Source organism: Epithele typhae (genome assembly GCF_022376455.1).
Source record: "Epithele typhae strain CBS 203.58 chromosome Unknown BXZ73scaffold_139, whole genome shotgun sequence".
Taxonomy (NCBI): domain Eukaryota; kingdom Fungi; phylum Basidiomycota; class Agaricomycetes; order Polyporales; family Epitheliaceae; genus Epithele; species Epithele typhae.
In genome coordinates, this window is record NW_025954330.1 from 43717 (window position 1) to 67184 (window position 23468).

The 23468-nt window shown below is 59.9% G+C and overlaps 2 protein-coding genes across 2 annotated transcripts; both read right to left on the reverse strand.

Moving 5' to 3' along the window:
- Positions 1-12253: 12253 nt before the first annotated feature.
- On the reverse strand, positions 12254-13501 carry BXZ73DRAFT_108077 (uncharacterized protein; the record flags this gene model as incomplete). Its single annotated transcript, XM_048017064.1, has 4 exons — positions 12254-12732; positions 12798-13245; positions 13301-13383; positions 13447-13501. The coding sequence occupies 4 exons, from the start codon at positions 13499-13501 to the stop codon at positions 12254-12256; spliced, it is 1065 nt and encodes a 354-aa protein (XP_047871383.1).
- Positions 13502-17089: 3588 nt separating this feature from the next.
- Positions 17090-18951, reverse strand: BXZ73DRAFT_108079 (uncharacterized protein; the record flags this gene model as incomplete). Its single annotated transcript, XM_048017065.1, has 7 exons — positions 17090-17182; positions 17233-17280; positions 17332-17490; positions 18567-18587; positions 18644-18763; positions 18814-18873; positions 18922-18951. 7 exons carry the CDS (start codon positions 18949-18951, stop codon positions 17090-17092), a joined length of 531 nt encoding a protein of 176 aa, XP_047871384.1.
- Between the last annotated feature and the right edge of the window lie 4517 nt (positions 18952-23468).

Genomic DNA, 23468 nt, shown 5'->3' on the forward strand with positions numbered 1-23468 from the left:
GTTCAGGCAATCGGCCGAGAGGGTGAGGGTACAGCGAAGGGGCGGGGCGCCGGGCGCCGGGCTACCCTGGGTATGTCAGGATAAGGATTACTATGATATGTCTTTGGCACCTCGGGCTTCGTGGGGATCCGCACGCGGTGAGATCTGTGGGTGCGTGGACGGGGGCGTGCTGTTACGCCGTTCAAGAGCGCGCGCGAAAATCGAGACAATCCCAGCCTCCATTGGAGATCGTGTCGTCTCGGAGGGGTCCTCCGCATGGCGCAGGAGGAAGACAATCGCGAGCCGAGCGCCGTAGGGATCGGCGAAGGCGGACGCATTCGTTCGTTCGTGGGTGGGTGTGTGGGTACACGAGCCGAACGGGTACGCGGATGGGCTTGGGTGTGTGCGCCCGCGGGCGCCCGCGAAGAGCCTGGACCGCGACCGACCACGACCACGACCACGACCTTTGACCACGCGCACGGGGGAGGGGAGTGCCCGCCACGCGCGTGCCCTCTGGTCGCGCGCATCGAGGCGATCCGCCGCCCGCGAGTGGCCAGATCGTCCTCGCTGGTTCCAGATCGCGGACTGCAGAGGGCGGATTGGGGGCGAACCTAGACGGAGTGCAGTATCGCGCTGTGGGCGACATGTGGGAGGGTGGTCTGGGGTGGGCACCCTTCTGTGGGCCGGCTGCACCGGCGGTGGGCGCGCGTGCGTGGCGGCGCAGGACCGCATTCCACATACGCTAATCCCGCTGTGAATCCCGTACTGGCGGCAGCTGCAGCACTTCTGCGGACGCAGAACGCGTATCGGGGAGCGCGGACGCGCGAAGGTGGGCGGGCGTGCGGGGGACACGAGGGGTCTTTCCAGATATTCCCACGCGCAATTGGGGGGTGGAGGGGGGCGTATCGGGGACAAGAAGGAAGGCCACCGCAAGGCCCACATCGGATGAGAACAGGTAGGACCACCTGCCGCAGGCCGCTCGTGCTTGTCGCGCGATTCGCGCGAATCGCGACTTGCTCAGAGGACGCGGGCCAGGCCTTGCGCTCGCTGCGGCGGCGAGAGAGCTGCCCCGGGTTGACCTCGGAGGTCGGCCTTGGGATCGATTCGCGCGGCGGGCGATCAGGAGCACGGGGCAGCTGCACTCCAGGTCCGCGCGCAGACGGAGAGGCGGGGGAGGCGGTCGCGGGGCGCATCGTCGACACATCGGCGCGCGGTCGAAGGAGGGGGCAGGATCCGCGCCCCTGCTGAGCGCTGGCGGTGGGCAGAGCGTGCGGCAAGGGGTGCCAGAAGCGGAAGGTCGGGGCGCCGCGTGCCCGCCACCAGGGAAGATGGCGGGGCAGAAGGGGCTGGAAGGCACGGCGCGGCGCGCGCGAGACGGGGGCGGTCGGCGGCGCGAGGAGGCGAGGAGAAACGGGCGCAGGGACGGTGGGCGTGGGCGTTAGAACGCTCTACGCGGCGTATTCCGCATACGAGGACGCAGCGGTGAAGTTGCGGGGCCTGCGCAGGTGCTGGGAGCTCCTGGTCGCGCGTGCGGATGTCAGAGAGAGCACTGGACGGGCAGTGCGAGTGCCTCTGCCTGTGCTGCCGCCACGGCATGACGGCAACCTGGAGGAGAGATCCCGTGCGACTGCGGTTGCTGCTGGAAGGCCGGGGGAGCGCAAAAGGGGCGTGTGGGCGCGTCTGGGGACGCTTCTCCCGCTCGACATCGGCGGAATCGCACTGCGAGGATCTCCGTACGGGTCCAATGAGGAGGCCTGAGGCCTGAGGGTGATAGGGCAGAGTGCTCCTGCCCGCCGCGCCTGTGTTCTAGTCAGGCGGCTGGACATGTTCAAGGGCGGAGGTTGCGAGCGCGCGCGATGTCGCAGAAGACCTCTCTGCAGCCGGTGTGGGTGACTGGCGCTGACTCGGGGACGCTGGGGGGATCATGGGTGTCGCCGGTGGGTGCCAGCCGCCGAGTCGCCTCCGACGGTGCGCGGGAGCCTGTGGCGCGTGCTGGGAAAGTGCTGCTGGGTTGGATGACGAGGATGCGGCGGTTCGCGAGGGCAGGTGCAGGGAAGACGGCCCAGCATCCGCCGCCGATCGCAATGCGAGGGCGGGGGTTGAGAGGGTGATCAAGGCACGCCCCGCCGCGACTCCGACGAGGCCGCGCGCGAGGTCCTGTCTGCGTAGCTTCCGCTTCGCGGGGCGACCTGTGAAGTGTACCCCCGAAAGCGTCCTAGTCGCCATTGCCGGAGCCCAGATGGGGCCCTGCTCGGGCCTCGCGCGGCCGCCGATGTTGCATTAGTGCCCGCCTGTGCACGGTCGCCCGGCCTTCGTCGCGCAAAGTACGGCATCCGTATGCAGCGTCGTCATAGATCATGCCACTGGCTGAGAGGAACAGAGCGTTTCGGGACCGCTGGCTGTAGAGCCGGCAACTACGTGGGCCTCGGGCGGCGCGAGGCCGGGACGATCATGTGCGTTCCATGCATAGGCTCCGCGTTGTCGTGCCGCTGGCGACAAAAGCGGAGGCGAGACGTGCCTGGTATGGAGCTGTCGTCGGGGCTGCGCTGAGCTTGGGAACGATGTCCGCCACGGCTGGCGTCCATGGGGAGGAACGATTTACGATTGCGTCGGGGGACAATTACTTCAGCGTCCGGAGACAGCGAACTGGAGCAACGAGTTCGTACGGATGAGTACTGCCGAGGCAAGATGGGCGACCATACGCACGGAAGGCAACGGCTGGAGTCGACCGATTGCGCGTCGAGGTGTCCGACAGCGGCCGGATTCGCGCCGCAAGCATGTGCTGCAGGCGCCACTGGGGGCGTCATGCGCACACGGACGGTGAGAAGGGGGACTAGGGCGGTGCCAGCGCAGGAGGGAGAGCGGCGGGCGTCTCTCTGCCGGGATCCGCATCGGCTACTAGTCTGTATAACCGGACAAACGCCCGATCCACTCCCCTGTTTCTCCCGACAGTCTCCGGTAGCGCCCGCGCCCGCGTTCAACTCCGCGAGCCCCCCGGTGGAGGAGCGCCCTTCCCTCGGGGCTGATCCCGACCCGCATCCCCTTCCACCTATTCCCTCCTACCCGTGTATCCGACGCGTTTATTCCCTCGCCTTGACCTCCTGCACGACTTCACAGATCCGCATGGCGCACCATACGCCCGGACCATCCGATATTTCGTGTGGAGTTTTTTCTTCCCGCAAATGGACGATCCACCTTGCCTCAACTGCCTGTGTAATGGACGGCCGGAGATGCTTCACCAAACAATGTGCAGACCGCATATGCTCGTTAAAACTCCATTCATACGGCGACTTCTGGCAACCATCTCTCTGTCGCTGCTACCCCCCGCCTGGTACCACGACGTGTCCGATCGTCCCTCAACATCGTCATCTACGATAATCGTCCCCGTTTCCGCAGTAGTTCTCGCTCCGCCCACCGAGTGAGTGGCCTCAGCTGCTTTGCATTCCTACCATCTACCCAAATCTTCATCTATCCGTCTACATCCCGTCCATCTTCGCGCAGCTGACTAGGAGAGACGTCCCGTCGGCTGACTACAACTTCAGTGCCGTCTAGAGCTCTGTTCGCCGACCGTAATGTATAAGGACGTGTGGTAACCGCTGTGATAGGGTTCTAGGTGCGCATACACGCCTTGTTCGCAATCGTCTGCGATTTTGACCGACTCCAGGTTCTTGCACACGTCTTGCGTGTCTATGCCGCTACCTTTGTGCTTCTCTCCTTCTGAGGACCCTACCTTCCGTCGCATGTTCCTCTCCACCTCCCACACGCGCAGCCTCCTCTTTGGCCACTCACGGAGAGCGTTGCCATCGTGATGCTTATGATCAACAACGAAGCTTCGGTCCCACCTCGACTCCTCCACTGGACATTGATGTAAGTCCGCCCATCTGCGCTAGTGCCCGAGTTGCCGGTTTTCTGAATGCTGGGCTTCCTCAAGGAACGGCGCACACGTCGGCGAGGGCGTGTGGTTGTCACCCCTCGATGGCAGTCCTGTCTGCCAGGCGATGTCGAACCCCCCATCTCTCGCGGCTCTTCACACGCATACGTCCCCAGTTCATCCTGGCCAGCGGTCAGGAAAATACGTCCTGTCATTGGCTGCTTGCAGGTACGGTTTTTCTTGCACGTCACCAGCAAGCTGACTCTTAGCTCTTCCAGCGCGCCAAACAGCGAGGACTACTAAACGTCATGTCTTGCACGGGTTTTGCAGTAGTATGCCTGAACGCGATAAATTGACAACCCATGAGCTCTCGAGACGTATCACACGGAGATGCTACTTTTGTTCGGGTCAGTACCAAGCTCCACATATGTAGCGTCTAGCTGAGCAGGTCTTACGTAGCGCGTGCCATCGACTCGTCGTCGTCGTGGTTAAGATACGTCGTCGGGTATGTGGTCTATTTCGTCATCGAGCGAGCCAGGGGCACTGATTACGTCGTAGCCCACGCCACTGCATGTCGACTCCCACTCGGCCTCGTTTGCCCGTACCACTTCCGCGACCCACCATATCTTGAGACGACGTTACCCACCATGCCGTGCGTTCCAGCCATCCTCGCGTCGTCAAAGTGATGGTTCATTAACGCAACGTGATCCCCTGTGCATCATTGTCCCTTGGACGAACAGCGCTCCTCCGCTGTACGTCAACATGTCACCGCGAATTTCCCCCCTCGACTCGGCCAATGAATATAAGGTGAGCAATCAGTGCTTCCCGCTCTCCCTCACTATGGCTATGCACTTGTTGCATGACGTGCGACCCACGCCCCAAAGCCGTGAATCCATGGCTGGCGTCGGAGATGGTCCCGACACGTTGAATCCCAGGCCCGCAGTGGACATGTTATTGCTATCAGTGCTGTTGAGGTCAGGGCGGTCCGGGTGCCTGGCGACAGCGCAGTGAGGATCGATGTATGGACAGGATCTCTTCATCATCGCAGACGTTGGCTGGGCACATATGCAGGCTAACGGTTAGCTACCTCTTCGCCTCGACGTAGAGCGGTGGCCGTTGCATGCATCGCAGGCTAGTGGAGACGAAGAAGGCTTTGATCATCATCCCTCGCTCTTGGCTACCGTACTGGCGATGTGCCTGAGTAGCCCGCACCCATCTACAACAACTCACGCCTGCGCGTTCGGGGTGTACTATCTACTCATTTCGGAATTTTGACTGCTTTTTACGCCGTGATCTCCCGGCGCACGTCGACGTGTCGGGCCCCACTTTCAGCAGCAGCCTCTCGCCGGTCCAACACCGCTGCGCCGTAGGCAGTCCGCTGCACTACCTCCGGCCTTCTATCCATCCGGGCAGACCTCCTGAGACCGCTGTCGCGGCCGTAGGGATCAAATCGCAAATCGCTCACCCCATCTGCCCTTCTCAGACCCCACGGAAGGTCTGCACCAGAAATCCGGTCGGACGAAGACGCGAAAATTTGCGACAGCGACCACACGCATCAGGAAAAACCCAAATCCCTATTGAGAGGTAAAATATTGGTAAGCCGATATATGCGAAAATACTGCTGCTGTTCCAACTCACCGCAGTTTACAGACACTATCTCCTTCCTTCTGGCTGCTTATTGGGTGGATGAGTTATAATTTGACATGTTTGAGTGGGTGTGATGGATATCTGTACATGTAGGTAGCCGATAATGATATTTTCGACTCGATCCCGACAAGTAGTAGCCACAGTAATGGCTGACTTCCACCACACATGAGCACGCATAGATGGAACGGACAAAAAATGTGATTGCTTCGTGGTCTAAGTACTGCGATGTGCGACGAACGCAATCACGGGCTGGGCGCGGTGGGTAACGAGGCGGGGACGGTGCAGCCTGACTAGTAGACGCGTGAGTTCAGTGGCGCGTAGCTCGAGTCGGGCGCAGTGCCAATCATGGCATTGCTCGTAGAGTGAGTGTGCGGCGCGTGTTGGGCAGATGCAGTCGGTGTGGAAACACGCAGTAGGAGCGCTGCGTGGTTGTACTGCGCGTGGCGGTCGAGGGAGTCGTCATCGTCCGAGAATATGTTCGGGCCGTGCATCGCGCCATCGGGGATGACCGTTCCCGGGGCGAGCTGTGTGTAGGTGTTGAGCGTGGCGCCACGGCCGACGAGGATCGAATTGATGCGGAAGAAGCCGTTGCGCTTGCCACAGAAACCGCGCACGAGCACATAGACGATCTAGTAGCTGTGGTGGAGTGTCAGAAAGTCGCACTCGCCCAAGCGTTCCCGCGAGTCGATGACCACATCGTGCCCGATCTTCGCTCCCAGCATCTGTTCTTGAGGGACAGGGACCTGGCAACAGAATGGGGTCGATGGGGATGCTCGACGTGGGGAACGTCAACGTCGACATCGACGACTCCGGGTAGTACCGGGTGCGCTGTGCGAGCTACGCGAGGAGCTCGCGCTGTACGGCCGGGCGACGGCGTGGACGGAAACGGGATGGGAAAGGGGCTAGGGCGGCGAAGTGGAGGGTGATTTCTGTGAACGCAGGTGCCGCAGACACGACAATGTAGAGGGCGGTGGAAGGCATTGGTGACGGGAGAACGTACCGAGGATATCGCCTGGAACCCTTGAAGTCGCACCGGATCTTTTGGCCAAACTCCTTGAGGGCCGCAGGCTTGATTTTGAGCAGCCGCTGGAGGCAGGAGCACATTTATCGCTCCATCTGGTTGGTCTCGCGAAGCGCGAACTTGCCTTGAACGACGATGCTCCACTACTTATTGGAACAGGTGTTGTCGCAGATGGCAGATGATCTGATGACCCTCGCGCACAGGGAGGCGGGATTTTCGTCGTCGAAGGAGGTAGAGGGAGGCCAAGGTGATGGAGGTAGGTACGAAGCTAGTAGATGGTGGTTGTGGCAGTCGAAGTACGCAAAAGCGCGCGGGGTCTGGGAACGAGATGCGGCAGGGATGGCAGAGGAAGCGAGAAGACGTGAACTTGAGCAACTCTCATATCCAGAAAAAGAGGGTGCTGTATAAGGGAGACTGGATGGGCGTTCGGACAACATTTCGACTCACAAATGTGGCGTCGAGGACGCGATCACGGGACGCGGTCACTGAGCGCCCATTCCCAACGCGACGCGCGTCCCCGAGGCTCGGTGCCAGCTACTCTCCACCATCTCCGCCTCCGCCTCCATCCTTCTCCGTCAAACCCCCCACCGTTGTTTTCTCCGCTGCCTGGTTCTTGAATCTTAGGCCTCCACCTCGCACACCTCACAAGCCACACCCTGCTTCCTTTTCCTCCGCGGCCTTGAGGACGACAAGGAGCCCCAGAGCTCTTTCTTCGCCGCCGCGCGCCCCCGCAGGTACTCGCGCTTCCGTGGGTTCCCTTAGCCTACTAATCTGCCAGGTCGGTCTCATTCGCGCTGCCGTTGATGTTTCCCCTCCACCCGAGGCCTTGAACAAGTCTTCGACCACGGCGGACCACCCGTCTATCTTGGGAATCTGTGAGTGCCCCTGTCGCAATCCCCTGCCCGTGCCCCTGTTCACCGTGATGTACCGTCGCTGCATTTGGAGAGCGCAGCCGGCGGCGTGTGTCCACTTTCATTTTGCGGTCATTTCGTACAGGGCTCGTTCTGGATTTGAAGCTTTGAAGAGTGCGCTGGTTTCCGTCTTGAACAAGGCTGACGAAACGCACGACCCGGACAACACACGCAGCGAGCCTGGACGGACCCGGTCATGGTCATTGAGTGGATGCGGTCTAGGATCACAAACGTCCTTCTCACAGGTGAGACAGCGTACTTCCCTCTGTCCGCTCCGCTTTGCTGATCCGTTTCCTCCCCCATACATGCCCTCACCCACGCATGACAGAATCCCGCGTGTATGATACGCGCTGGCCTGGCGCAATTGCGCGCTCCACGGCCGCGTCCGCCCCCGGGATTGCATCATCGTCTTCGTCCACATTCACGTCCCGCCAACGGATGGCGTTGACGGCCGCACCAGCGTCCTCCCCACCGTCTTCCGCGGGTACATCGTCAGCGAGCGGTCGGCGTGGCATGCGAGCGTGAGCGCGCACACGGTCCCGCTCGAGGGCGCGTTTGTCGTCTCCGAGGTCGACAGCCCACCCGCTGCTGCCCCTGGCGCAGAGGCGGGAGGAGATCCAGACGCAGACGGGGAGAGCGCCGGTTCGTGCGCCGTCGAGCATGGCGTGCTTGATGTGGTCCCCCGAGAGGACCGGCGGATGGATGGTGCGCGAAAGGCTTGAGAGGGCCGTCCTTGCGCGTGCGCATTGGTCGCGGCAGCGCGAGTGGTCGTTTCTGACACCACACTGTATTCGCGCGCGCGTCCAACTGGCCATTCACGAAGGAGGCTCACCTCCAACAAGACCGCGTGCGCTGGCACTTGCACAATCGGACTGTCTATCGCTACATATGTGCTTCGGGATGCGGCGTCCGTGCTCGCGTGCACGCGCCAGGTTCAGCCTACCCTCGTTAGTACGCGGCTTTTTCGTCTTCGTATCCATTCTCCCCGTTCACGCATTTTCGACCCCGCACTTCTCCGTCTCTATGCGCGCACCTACAGCACCGTTTATATCGCATCATCTTCAGTCGTTGATATGTACATCTATGTCGCTGTAGCTGGGTTATGGTCTGGTCTAGATTGAATCAATGCTCATCCATGATTGCGCTATATTAAATGTGTGAAGAGTGCTACTACTCGATATCCAGAGCTTGAAGCAGTGATCTATGGATGTGAGTGAGAATAAATGCACCTGGTGAGGGCCTGCTCTCGCGACTAATGTTTCCTTCTCCGTGTAATGCTCTCTCATTAGCAGATGGGTAAGCGAATAATAATACTTCTGAATAACGCAATAATCCGGCTCATTAGCCCTCACAAGCCTCAGTAACGTCTCATTATAGATTTGGGTTTTTCCTGATGCGCATCGGTGCGTGGAGCGGTAGGGTCCTCGACCTGTAGCGCAATCTTCGTTTCCGTGGGCGGCGACGGGTGGTGAGCGGGATCGCGGCCGCGACCACAAGCTGGCGGGGCGCGACAGGGCGCGCCGATGTGGCCTGCCATCACGGCGCGTCGTCTGTTGGAACGTTCTTCTTCGCTGTCCGCCCAGACCTCGGTGGAGGCGTTGGGCCGAGGGCGAGCTGAGCTGGGCGGGGGCGCGCGCCCCGTGGATCGCCACCTTCTCGCGCCCTCGTTTGTTTTCGCCACTAACAGATCAAGCGGCCCACGCATGTGGACGATCGCGGCCGGAGTGCGGCCGGAGTGCCACTCCGTCCTCCCTCCGTCCTTCCCCCACCGCGGAGGCGCGCGCGCGACTGCGCCGGGGGCTGAAAGGAGCACCTCCGGCCGCCTGCGTGCGCGTCGGTACCTGTGCTGGCCACTCAGTGTGCAGAAAGGGCGTGCGCCGGTTGTGCATGCGATCCGCGGCTGGGAATTGCAGCGTCGGCGCACTGGGCGGGGTTCCGGCCGCGCGCGACGGCCAGCACCTCGTCCGCGCTCTCTCCACGCTCCCCCCTTTCCCGCAGGGTACTCGCCCATGCCGTTGACGATGACGACGTTGACTATTCAAAGCCACGCTGTCGCGCGGGCCGAGGCTGTCATGGGCTCGGGGCGCCTGCGCGCGACAGCACTGCGTCTCGCATAATTGTTCTCGCCCACATCGCACGCACTGTTCCTGTGGCGCGGGGACTCCGGGCCGATGTATTCCAGGCTCACTATGGGCCGTCGGGGCGGGGAAGCAGACGAGGCGGACGGCAGCATGTGGGGGACGGGGGTCTGGGTGCTTCGTTCGCGAGGCCTGCGGGTTGCACGTTACTGCGGTGAGTGCGGCTCGCAGGGCGGGCGGTGTGCGCCGAGAGTCGGTTCGCGATGCTCCGTGCGTCTTGATCGTTGGGAGGGGTCCTCGAAGCCGGGGTTTTTTCTTCTGCACGATCACCGGAGGCGTTTGGGCGGGAGCACAGACGCATGTCGCGCACGCTGTGGTCTGTCCGGTAACAGTTGTAAGGGGATTATGTTCCGTAACGCAACAAGAAACGCCCATGCGGATTTTTACCACACCAGTTCCACATATTCCTTGGCTCTGATGCGACCCCCTAGCGTGGCCGAAGACGCCCGTACGCATCAGGCTCTCCCGGTCTGTGTCGGACTTGTGCCTCTTTTCCCTGAGACCCTCGCATGCGTGAGTGGCTCGGTGGATAGACCACCGGATGCGCGGAAAAGGTGGCGGAGGTGAGTGGAAGGTCCCAGCATGGACGCGCAACTTTGTGTGAACGATCCCGAGGCAGATTCTCACAAAGCTTCTGTGGCAAAATCTCTGGTTCTCGAGGGTTTCACCGAGCACTTTGGTTGTCTTCCTCGGCGCATCTGCCTATGCCGGTATACCAACTGCGATGCGAGTTTCCTTACTAGGGAAATGCGGCATGGGTCATCGTACTGAACCAGATGGTCTGAAGACATCATGGGAGCGCGGACGGCAGCACACACTCGATCCGCACCGCCACATCTTTCTGGGTTATGCTTGGCAGAGGCCTCGCCTCATTGAGCTCCGCTTGCTGCCAGCCATCACGGGGCATACGTTCCCAACAACTCTCTCCCCAGTGTGAGGTCGGTGGAAAACGTGGTGACTCGCTTGAAAAAGGCGGTGGTGCCGGTGCGCGCGATTTTAGGGCCTTCTTACAGAACATCAATTTTAGTGTTTGCTCGTTGTCGGCCGTTCCACGTAGCATGTGGCCAATAGTGGGGAAATGTCGAGCGACGGGTGATATCCCGTGGCGTTGTTCGGCGACGGTGGCGGATAGAGATCCTCGATTTACTGAATGTCCCAGCGCGATGAGCGTTCTGATTATTGCGGCGAACATATCAGATGGTGACTTCGTTTACGTATTTCGAGATGTTCATTCCGACCGGTGCTACGTTACCTCCTCGATGCTGTTGATCCACCTGAGTACCGGCCATGACTGTCTTTACAAGTTTTCCCATGCATTACTACGCGGGTATGCAAAAATCGCGCGTCAGCTTTCACAGATCTCATCACTGACATGTAGCTTGCTCGCAGTTCCTGACGAAGGTAACTTGCTTTGCGTGAGTCTCTTTTACTGTGAGCCTTCCCACGCTTCTTACGGACGAAGCTCCGACGCTGTGATTAGTACATCCAACCTTGTACGCACAGCTTAGAAAGACGATATCAAACAAGAAAAACACTGCGGCCCTCGCTAAAAACTGCGAGCGTACTGTGCAGCCGAACTGCCCCAGGTGCGCGATCATCTACTACCGGCGATGATGAATTCGATTGATCACTCCCTTCCAGTTCCATCCCTTTGCAGCGCAGGGTGCATAGCTCCTTGTCCGTGCCTCTGCATTTGTGCCTAGTCCACGATCAAAGCGGTGCGGAATCGTTTCAAAGGTCATTGCAAATACCCCACAGACCGGGGAATCAGACAGTGATCCCCGCGCCCGGCGCACGCCCTGCTCGCTCATTCCAGCACTAAGAACCCAATGGCGAGCCTGGAGTTCACCCTCGACCGAAACATCTCCGTTTGCGCGCACCCGCGCACCTGGGTTCGTGATCATCCGCGCCCAAACTAACGGAAATCGCCGTCCGGGCGCAGGATGAATTTTTCCCCGTGGCAGGGAGCATCGCGCGCCATAACGGGATGAAGGCGAGTGGGGCGCGGCATCCATCGCACCGAGGTCGCGCGCACAGCTTTGCGCTGCGTGACTGGGTGCTTCGAAGCCGATACGATGCGCGATGTGATGGACGAGTACTCGGGGACCTCAGAGCGAAGCCGAGGGTACGATTCAGACGAGGGCAGTGAAGCGGGCCGTTTGGGTGTCCGCATGAGGAGGTAACGGTGACGTAATATTATGCGAGGCAGACCTGATGCCGAGAGGATATCATTTGCATTGTGAGGAGAGATAGTCATACACAGGGATCCATAATAGTGAATACATCGGGGCCGGGAGACACGAAAGCCAAAGACAACCAGAGTCCATCGAAAGGAGGGAGACAGCGATGTATCAGCGAATAACAGCGTGTGGAGATAGCAGACGATACCTTAGAGCAAGGTGGCAGAGCATAATGGCGCAAGGAGCATCGTGTGTATCCCAACACGAAGAAACCAGGAGCGCGCGGCCAAGAAGGAAAAGCGCGCTCGCACACCGATCCAAACGAGTTCAAGGGGGCGGGAGCAGCGGGAAAGAGGGGGAAAGTCGCGAAGGGAAAGGGAACGTCTATCAAGACACGACGTAGCAAGGAGGGGCTTCTTCTCTTCTTCGTTCCGCGTGCGCATCGCTAGGCGAGCGTAGAGAGCTCAAGTCCGTTCGGCGGCGGAGCTTCTGCGTCGCGCGCGCACTCAACGCCGCCGCGCGTACCCAGTAATCGATGCCGAACGCTCATGGAACGCTGCTGGGCGCAACGTGCCCGGGGTCTCATCGCAGTCGCACCTGGGCACCGTGCACGAGCGCCGGCGCGGCATGACGACCGGCGCGACGCTCGGCGCGGAGCGCGTTTCTGAGTGCGAGCGCGCGCGGCTGGGGGGCGACGAGCAGGACAGCGTTGGGCTCCGCGGGACGTCGAGGTGCGCCATGGCAGTGTCGGAATGGTCATCGCTGCCCTCGGTGAAGGACGAGTAGGCGGAGGAGGCAGAGGGCGACACGCTCGGCGCGTGGTACGGCAGGGGTGGGTACGGGTTACGGTACTGCATGCGAGGGGATATGTTGGGCTGGGCGGCGGAGCCGGCGAGCGCGCCTTCGCGATGGTTGCGGTAGTGCCGGCGCATGTTCGAGTTCACGCTGAAGCGGCGGGTGCAGCCCGGGAACAGGCATTCGAACGCTGGCGGGCGGCGTACGTCAGACCTCGGGGCTGCCATCAAAAATAAGGCGTATATTGCCACTCACGCTGCGCACCCGTGTGGGAGTTCATGTGGATCAACAGGCTGCTGGGTCGGTTGAAGCGGCGGTGGCAGATACCGCATCCGTGCCTGCGGTCGTCGCCGGGGGGGCATTCGTCTGCGGGAACGATGTAGAATGAGTAGCCGCGGAGTGCGCGCTGCGACGGGGTCCCGCGGGTGCCGGCGGAGTCGTACGGGAATGGGTGTGAGGCGATGTCGCGGAAGTGAGGTTGAAAGACATCGCCGGCGACGAGAGAGGAAGACTCTTGACGCGGCGACTGGGACATCGAGGTACTCCCGCGAGGGGCCTCGCTCAAACCTGCGGGGTGCGCGCGGTACTGCGGCCCGAGCGAGCGTGTGGCTGTCAAGGGGGGAGGGGGGTGGGGGTGGGCTGCTTGTGGTGAAGAAATGGAGCGTGAGTGCTGAGTGCCGCGGCGGCTTGAGGCGGGCGGAACCTGCACGAAACGGGTTAGTGGGCGCCGTCGGTCTGCCTCAGAGTATGGCACGCACCCTCAATTGAGGCGGGACTTGACACGCGGGGCCGCCCGGCAGAATGTCCGACGAGCCCTGCCTCGCAAGCTCAAATTGGTGGTCTGGTTTGGAGAATCGCCTGTTGAGAACACCAGGGGCAGCAGAGTGGGGATGTTGGGACGTACCTGGGAGCATTTCGCGGATGCTGGGGAGAGTGGGACGGTCCAGAGGGGAAGACATAGTGACTCGAGGGGCGTCAGATTGCGAATGGAGGTGGGGCGCGGGAGCGGACGAGAAGGCGACGGAGGGGAAGCCTGACCAGCTCGGAGTGCACAAGCGGTTATATACCTCCAGTCGACCAGTGTTCCAACAATCACCTGTGTGGATCTCTTGATGATGAGAAGCAGGGGCGGGAGGCCTTCCCCTTTTGCGATCTAGCGTCAAGCATAGACGCACGGTGGGAATCCCGCGCGGCTCGACGCCAACCGGCGATGCACTCCGCGGCGCCCATGAATTTGCCCCCGAAACGAGGGCGAAGCTATGACCGGCTGGTGCGTGACCGCAGTGGCTTCGCTCCGGAGACGCTACGGCCGGCCACGAGTTCTAAAGAAACAAGATTCATGACGGAAAGACGGAAGATTGGCAGGGAGGAACGCTGACCTCGTGGACCACCGATATCAGGCTTATCCGTGAGCTCGTCACGGTCCCCGAAGCATCCGAGAATTACGACCGGCCATTAACTAGATTGAGCCGCGATTGTTAGATGCTCAGCCACTCGACGAGAATCATGGGTGGCGAGCACGCACACGGGATGACCTGGCCGTTACGTCTCGCGAAGTGTCGTACAGGTTGCAGATGATGCTATGCGCACTTTCAGAAGAAGTGCATGACCTTCAAAGTATACATCAATCCCCAAGAACAGGTGGCTAGAGAGAGATAGAGCTTGCAGTCAGAACGCGAGGGAGGCGTACCCATAGGCGTCTGCTTTATTGTCTGCAATCGGGCAGACCCACCATGAGGTCCCCCAGAGAGCGAGACTCCACGACCTATCCCCCGGGCTCTCTTACACCGCACCTTCCAGCAGCAGTGCCCTAGGAGAAGGCGCGATGCGAGATGGGACTCGTTCGGTTCTGGCCGGACAAGCCGCGCTGCCCTTGCAGAAGGGGTGATGGGCGATGATGGGGATGGTGTGCCCTCGTCCCCCGAGGCCGGAGCTGCCCCGCCCTACGGCCCGGCAGCTGCGGAGGGAGGAGGAGGGAAGAGCGGGCGGTCTCCGAGGCCGCCCATCTGACGCCCCGGGGACTAAAAAACTCGCCGCTTCGCAGGGTCGTCCCAATACCGTCTACGGTTTCCCAGCCCGTCCGGAGGACCCTCGGCGTTTCCTCCGAGTCAGAGTGTGCGTTGGGGTCGCATTCCCTTCTCTGGTCACGGGCTTTTGCGAGTGCAGACCATGGAAACTCCCATGACATCCCCGCCTCGCAAGCAGAGTAAATCATACTCGTCCGAACGAAGCCGCAATACGGGGGACTAAGTAGCGGTGGGCATCCAAGCCGCGTGAGCACACCGACGCTCCCGGCCTGTCGCGCGCAGTCTCCGGCCTCCGCCCACGTAGAGAATGCGAGGTGCCCCCGGCCCACAACAATGACGACTGACAGAAGGAGATTTGAAGAGAAGATTTAGTACGCACCGGATAGTCTTGAACGCGGGAGAAAACAGACAGAGTGATAACAAAGCATAGGACATGAGTGCTGAGGCAATCAGGGTTCGCGTGAAAAATGGATAGAACTGTTGGCGAACGAACCTAGTATGCATCGCCTTTGAAGACGGCGAAGGCCCCATGACGAAGCAACAGTTGGGGGTAAAACTTGTTCCCTCATCAATAACCTTGAATCTGTGAGTCGTGGATCGCGGAAAACGTCCTGAAAGAATACTGTCAGGGTTCGGACAGTGAAGTGCTAGCTTCAGATAGGTATCCTGTTGAAACGATCGACTGAGTACGTCTGGAACCATCAGACGAACGGCTTATACCTTGTGTCCAACTCTGTGGTCGTGAGAGATGGTCGTTTGAAACGAGCAAGGTTTGACGAGAATACACTCGCAAGGTACCACCTTTGCCGGCGGGCGGAGAACGACTTCCAGAAGTCATGAAGTATGTCAATCTGGAGAACGTACCACATGCCTCCCCTCCCTACTTCGTGCTTCCCGACGTGAAAGGTTCCAGCGGCAGAGTCCCCATCGGTTGTCCACCACATCCCACGCCGGCGGGAACGTGCCAGCGGGGCATCTCTTTGATACCGACGATCGTGCGAGAGCGTCGCCAAAGCAGGGACTGCGGCGCCGGGCGCCCATTGGGCGGCAGAGCGCCATTTCTGATTCTGGAGTCTGATTCGGAGTCCAGACTACCATCACCCTGCCCTTCGACGCTGGAGACCTACAGGCTACAGGTCTGGTTGAACGTCCCCTCTAGTTCTTCCTCTTCCCTTTCGCCCACAAGTCCCCATGTCCCACGAGTGCGCCCCCTCGCTCAACGCCGCCTTTGGGTGGCAAGACCCTCCATACCCTCGCCAGGAAGGCGACGTTTTCTACCCCACGGTCGGCACAATTACTCCGCCGCAGTTGACCGGGGAATATGCCCCCGTGAGTGTCCGGCCAGTATATAACCCCATCCAACTGACATCTAGCCCATAGCAAAATCAAGGCGCGCCCGTTTCATCCGTGGAGCAGCATTCCTTCATGATGGAGGAATGCCGTACTATTCTGGGGAGGGTCCTCGCCACCAACGCCGCTCTGGTGAAGGTCGTGGAGGCTCTGGAACGACGCGTGGAAGATCTTCAAAACATCGCCGAAGCTCGCTCCGCCCGCCTTCAAGAGCGAAACTTGGACCTCGTGTCCTCTCTGATGCTCATTGCGGACAATCTGTCTCAGCGGGCGGACGAGCTCGAAGACGGCCACCCCGCTCCGCACTCAGATCGGGGACGTGTCGGCGGAAGGATGCCAGGGTCAGAGCGGGGTGTTCCGTGGCCTTCGTCGAGTAACTTTTTGGAGAGGTTGGCGGGACCAGTGTATCCCTGGGAGAGGTGGGACTGAGGATGCAGTACTCGTATATCCCCTTTTTTCGCACGTCTGCTGTACGATTGCGACCCCACTGCCGCCCTCACCTCTGCCCCACCCGCCCGGTATGCGGCATACGTCATGCATCTTCGCGACGTCCCCTGCCCTGGGTCGAGGATATTGGGTTGCCGTGAAATCTTCTGGCCTGTTGAGTATCTGCGTTCCCGGCCTCGGGGTCCCGCTCCATCACACGAGAATGAAGCAATACACGTGGTCATAGGACGCGGCTCTACGGGCACCTAAGTTAGCCCCCGTCAGTACGACACGATGAGAGCCCTAGAGGCACCTGCGAGCGCGCTCCGATCAACGTGCTCTGCGCGCTCACCCGGCCGGGGCGGCGGCGGCCTGCCACCCGCACTGGCCCCCATAACACCTCCTCCTGCCCGCGACCGACACGCGGGAGGGCCGCGTCACTGTGACAGCGGGAACGGACGGGGCTGGGGAGAAATATATTTCATGGGTGTGACATTCAAGTACGAGACTTCAACTGATACTAGAAATGTTCAAGGCAAACACAACGGACGTGTCATACAAAGCATTACGAACAAAGGTCGTGTACGGGCTACTCGGCGTTCACGCGGGCGCCTGCCGCTGACGACGGCACATAACGCTCAGTCGCCAGGCCGGTCCGCCCGCGCCCGCGCCCGCACTTCGGCAATCCGAGATTATCGAACCCGGCGAGGTTTAAACGAAGCAAACTGAGACTAGGAAACTACTCTACTGGGACGGCAGCTTCGGGATGAAGATGCCGGCCTTGCGGGCCTCACGGCGAATGACCCGGTGGGTCAATCCACTGGACTCCAACTGAACCTGGACAAGGTGAGCATCGAGTCTATGCGTCGCAGACAGCCTTCGCTCACCTTGAGCCTCCTGGCGTTCTTCTTCGTGTAGTGGTCATACGGGTGTGGCTGGCATTTTGGTCGGCGACGAGGGACAGCACGCGAAATAGTGAGACTGACCTGGTGTACGTGCACGGTGCCTTTCCAACAGGCTGCCGTAAATGATCGAACAGAGCCTCCGCCGGTGCTCTTGCGCGCGCCCAGGCTGTTCATCGCCTTCTCGAAGTCCTTGAACTTGATATCTTCCGGCTCGACGACGCCGTAGATCACGTTGAAGATCTACTCATCATTAGCAGAATGAAGATGTTGCTGACAAGGTGCGTACGTGCGCGTTATTCTTGTTCATTGTCAGGCTGAATGACGAGGGAAATGTGCGAAGTGCGAAAGAGCGGGAGGGTGGGCGACAACGAGAGAGGGAGAGAGGGAGAGAGGGAGAGAGGGAGAGAGGGAGAGAGCGGAAGAGAGCGAGAGCGAGAGAGCGAGAGCGAGAGTAAGAGAGCGAGAGTAAGAGAGCGAGAGAGTGAGAGCGAGAGAGCGAGAGCGAGAGAGCGAGAGCGAGAGAGCGAGAGCGAGAGAGTAAGAGAGCGAGAGAGCGAGAGCGAGACGAGACGGTAGACGCGAAGGACGAGAACGAGCGGGAGCAGACGGGCCGGCGGGCTGTCCGAGAAAGTCGGACGCGGCTCTGCGGGCGTCTGTGGGCAACAGACCCTGGGTCGCTATGATATTACGGTGACCGCATTCTTGCGCACGTCCAACGCCGGTCCGGACGAGGAAGGTTTCTTCACGCCGGTACAACGCGATGAGAGATATCTGCGATCATGAGTGCAAGTGCGCTGGACATGCGCTGCATTCACCATTCAAGTCGCGCGGCGCCTTCCCTCTTGCCCCGCTATTACACCATTTAGAGGAGCACTGATTCTTATATTGTTATCGCTGACCACGGCGCCTCTTGGAGACGCGTGCGGGGGCGAGAAAGCGCCTTCGGGGCTCACTGCCATGACAGTGTGAACGGACATGGCTGGGGAGACGAAATATATTTGATGGGTGACATCCAAGTACTGTACATGACCGAACATGAACTAATACTACAGACTTTCAAGGCAAAAAAGATGGACGTGTGATTCAAAGCATTACGAAGAGTTAAGCTACGGTACGGTACGTTACGGGCTACTCGGCCTTCAAGCGGGCGCCTGCCACTGACGACGGCACATCAGGTCCCACTCCCAGTGCTTGAAACGCTTGGCTTCGAAATTGAAGCTTTTCACTATCCAACGCCCGATTCTGTAAAGTGTCTCGTCATCGGTCGCGCGCGCAGGGTGGCGATGTACTTACAGGTGAGAGTGGTGGGCACTAACGTTCCCTCTGCCGTCGTGAGGCTATGAAGCCGTGTCAGCCGTGCGCGCGAGACCGAATGCGAAACGGAACGACATACCGCATGAAAAGATTCGACGTTGTCGTTCGCGGCGAGCACACGGCACCTACCCGCGCGGAATCGAACGATGATCGTGTTGTCCCGGCGAACCACCTCGGCACCGAGACCGTAATGCAGAGCCTGAAGGCGAAGGTGAGCGCGGCGTGAGAGATAATGAACGGAATGCTCACCTCCTCGATGCGTCCAAGCGTCAGCTTGGAGTGGCGTGTGTGGATCATATCCTCGAGGACCTGCGGAAAAGGTAAGCACGCGCGATCTGCACCAGAATGAACGCTCACTTCTCTGTGGTTGGGGTGCATCGCAGGCATGGTGACGAGAGCGAGAGAGAGAGCGAAGAGGGAAGAGCGAAGAGCGAAGAACGAAGAGCGAAGAGAGTGAAAGAGAGAACGAGCGAGGGAAGTGAGGAGACAGAGGAAGAACGCGAACTTGAGCGCCGCGCGCGCAGGCGTAGCGGAGGCGCGAGAAAACCGGGGCGGGGAGCGGCCCGGGCGCTGGGCGTGCGCAAAGAACGCCGGAGTCCGAGAAACTCGGACTCGAGCTCAGGCCCCGAGGCGCGCCCAGGGCACAGCCACCCCGGGCGTGCCTCAAATGACGTCGGTGTCTTAATGATGTCGCATGCTCAGATGTTGTAACCGTGCCATGGTTGTAACCGTGCCATGGTTGTAACCGTGCTGTGGTTGTAACCGTGCCGCGGTTTCAACCATACGACGGTTTCAAACCGTGCCATGGTTGTAACCGTGCCACGGTTGAAACCGCAGGACGGTTGAAACCGTCGTATGGTTGAAACCGCGGCAAGGTTGTAACCACAGCACGGTTCAAACCGTGGCAAGGTTGTAACTACTGTATGGTTGTAACCGCGGCAAGGTTGTAACCACGGTACGGTTACAACCTTGCCGCGGTTACAACCATACGACGGTTTGAACCGTGCTGTGGTTTCAACCATACTCAGCCCCATTTGAACCGTACCGAACGGTAGGTCCACACCATGGTTTCGACCTGTGTACAGCACACTTCAATACAATTCGAAAGCAGACTGCAATGGCATTAGGAAGCATGGAGTAAGAAGAGGCATTAGGGTGCCATAGTAATTGAACTCATATGAGACTACAGAGTTGTTATGGTGTATTAGTAGCGGAGTTGATGTCATAGTTAAAGGACCCGTGCAGAGAAGCAAGGTCTCGTGGCGTAGTGGTAAAGCGTTCTGGTTAGCGTCATTGTTCAGGTCGCGAGTTCGACCCATGTATTCGATATTCATTTTGACTATGAGATGTCAATGTTCAAGCGATCATCACAACTTGCACATTGTTATTTGCATTCATTATGGATGTGTAGTAGTGGTAATATATACTGTGGTGTGGTTGCAACCATACTACGGTTTCAACCGTTGCATGGTTGCAACCATGCACCTTACAGGGCTTTGGTTGCAACCCTGGCACTGAGACCCCTCGTGTTGCGGACTGCGGAGGCGGAGTATGCACCGACAAGAGAGGACAAAAAGACGAGAAGAACTGACTCCGGAACAGGCCCACGGAGTTGTTCGGGGACAGAGTGGATATCTGCCCAAACGTGGAACAGAAGAAGCCCTGACCCATAGGTCGTAGCAGTCAATGAGTCGAGTCCACGAGATAGAACGTCTGCAGTTCGCTCATCAACGGACGAGGAACCAGGCTCGTCGGCTGCTGAAAAAGGGAACGAGGGTGACCATGAGGTGAGACGTTGGTTCGCAGCGACATGAGGCCGGTGAGGGTTAGGCTGGGGAGAGAGGTCGGCGGCATAAGGTCGGGGAGTGACGGTGGGGCGTGGAGGCAAAACACAATTAAAGCGAGTCGATGGCATCCCAGAAGAATGCGGGATTGTCAAGCAAGACGCTTGCGGTGTGCTCCGCATCGCAGAGGCTCCCACTGGTATGCTCAACGGAGCGTTCGGGCTTGGGTAGGGGTGTGCGCTGGGCTGAGGGCTCCTGCGGATGAGGGGCAGCGTCCCAGTCGACGAAGTATTGCGCGATGCTCTCTGGAATGTCAATGGGTGGGAGGAGGCAACTTGTTGGGCCGTAGATGCCTCGGGAGGGATCGTCAGCTGGGTTGGAGGCGCTCTCGACGTAGTGGGTGTGAATGGTGACCCCCGCGGAGGCAAGGACAACGTGGAGCCTGCGGAAGCAGTCATTGACCCAGCGGTTGGGGTGTCGACCGCGCGCCCAGCCGCCAATAACCGCGGAGTTATCGCCATGGACTGAGATGTGTGGTGGTGAGCCGCCGAGTCGTAGAAGTCCAAGAACGAGGAGCTCGAAGCCAACGGCCTCGAGCCACTGGATGTGTCGACCGTCTGTGTCCCACCCGGGGAGGACGCGCCATGCTCGCCAACGTCCGAAGATGACGATGGCGACTCCAATGCCGGAGGACGCGTCGGAGTAGGCATGGAGGTGGTGAACCTCAACCGGGACTGGGATGGGACGGGAGAGGGTTCCGTGTAGAAGTCGTCGACGCCACCATCGGAGGTCCTCTCGCGCGAACTTCGGGAGGTGTCGGGCAACGTGAGGACGGTCAGCTCCATTGGAAAGAGCGACTTCCAGTCCAGTAAGGTAAGAACGTCCATCTGGAATGATGAGACTGGCATGATGGAGCTTGCCGTACAAGCTTTGGATGGAAAGGAGGTCGTGAGCGGGTGCGGGTGTGATGAGAAAGAGGTTGAGGACGGAGACATATTTGTCCCGCTTCTTAAGCTCCAAGGCGACGGTTCCAATGGCGAGGTCCCAGACGAAACCAGTGTAAACGGGGGATGATGTCCAATGTTGGTCCTTCTCGGGCGCCCAGCAGTAGCCCATGGGAAGTGACCGGTTGTCGATGTCTGCGAAGGTGTAAGTGAATTTGGACTCAGCGGACGGGCGAGGGGAGTCATGCGAGAAGTCGCGGAGAGGAGAACAGAAGTCCTCGACGAATTCTTCAATGCGACCATCAGGGAGGGTGGACCCTGTCCACCATAGACGGGCACCGCGAGTGTGCCTGGCTCCATGAACGTGAATACGCTGGCGCGCAGCGGCGCGCCGCTGGTTGGCCTCATCGAGCATGGCCACGAGAACCCGGACCCACAGGTGATCGTCCACCCAATGTAAAACAGGGCCGAGCCCGCGTGCGCGAAAAATGTCCAGGGCTGCGTCCGCGACATGGTTGTATGCGCCTCCCGAGTTGCGCCCCCCGAACATGGCGCATGTGTCGACCTCATAAGAGTCATGGCCTGTGCGGACAACGACGCCGGCAAACTGCGAGGGGTGTAGGGGAACCGTGCGGTAGGCATCACGGATGTCGTGGACAGCAGCTTGGGAGCCCGGTGGGAGCATTGCGTACATGAGCGATATGACAAAGAACGTACCCCACGTGCCAGGATACATGCTAGCATCCATGGCGGAATTGATGGAGCGCACCCCGTCGCGCGGTTCGTGAGGGTATGAGAGGTTTTGTATGAGCCGGAAAGAATTGGGTTTGTGGGGTTTCGGGATGATGGACAACGGAGACGTTTGGAAAGGGCCGAGTTGGGCTTCAACTTCGGCGGCTGAAAAGGGCCCGAGATAACGTCCGAGTGATCGTTCTCTGTGTATGATGTCGTGGAGGTGGGTGGCATGGTCGGAGACAGAAGGGTGGTTGGGAGGAGTGAAAGAGATGGAGATGCTGGGGACGCCGATGATGAAGCCTTGCCGGAGAGAAAGAGCGAGAGTGGGATATTTGTGGGTGAGCCCGAGTTCGCGAAGTTCGCGCTCCCAGACATCAGCGTTGAGTGGGCTGCTATTTCGAAGCCGGATACGAGAGATGGCAAGCTTGAGCGGAATGGGAAGTGGAGCCGCACCCGCTGCAAATGTGAGGTCGCTGACAGGCGTCCTTGTCGAGAGGGCAGCCTTTGGAGAGGTTGAAGCGGAGGCAGATCTTCCCATCGGCAGAGGTGGTGAAACCCTTGCCATCTGCAGTGCGCTTGACGAACGCGGGACTCGCGGGGGCATTGTATAGCTGGGCGGAGGTGCATTGCCCGGCATTGTGGTAGTGGCGACCGAGACACACGGCGCACGCGCTGGTCGAGGACGCGCCGCCAGGGCCAAAAACCGTGTTGGACGAGGTTGCAGTGCTCTCAGCACCTTGCTCGGATCGGCTCTTGGGTGGGCGCGAGGTACTCGGCGTGGGGAGTTGTATCGCGCGCGCGACTGAATGTGCGTGAAAGTGGTGGCGCGTGCGCGTGGTATGTGGTGCACAGTGTGTGGGGTTGAGCGCAGTGGGCGCAGGGCGTATGGTGGACGCGTGGGTGTGGGGCACGAAATGTATGGTGCGTGGGGCGTATGGGAAAACGCGTGGGGCGTATGGGAACGCGTGGGGCGCGCGCGCAAGCCGTTGAGTGTGGTAGAACAGCGCGCGCGCGTGGGGTGTGCGTGAGGCAAGTGAAGATGCACAGTGCGCAAAAGATGTATGAAAAGAAGAGATCAGCACTGGTTTGAAACTGATAACAAAATACATACATTGGACACCGGGCGAGCCGCTTCTACGCGCTGCTTGCGCGCTGCTCGGCGAACAACCGGGTTTGGATTTGCTGATAAATGCTCGTGATGCGGCTTTCGTCGAGGTCCCCGATGTAGGGGAGCGGGAGCTTTGAGAGGAGGCGTTCGTGGAGGTTCACCCGTGCGAGCTCCATGTATGTGGCGAGCGCGGGCCATCCGGCCTCCGGGTCGCTGATGCGGTAATCATGGCGTTCGAGCTTGCCCATCGCTTGCCTCTTTACCTCGACGCTCCTCCTCGCGCCGTCCGCCTCACTCATTCCTCTCTCCGCCTTGCCGCTCCAACCTTCTCAT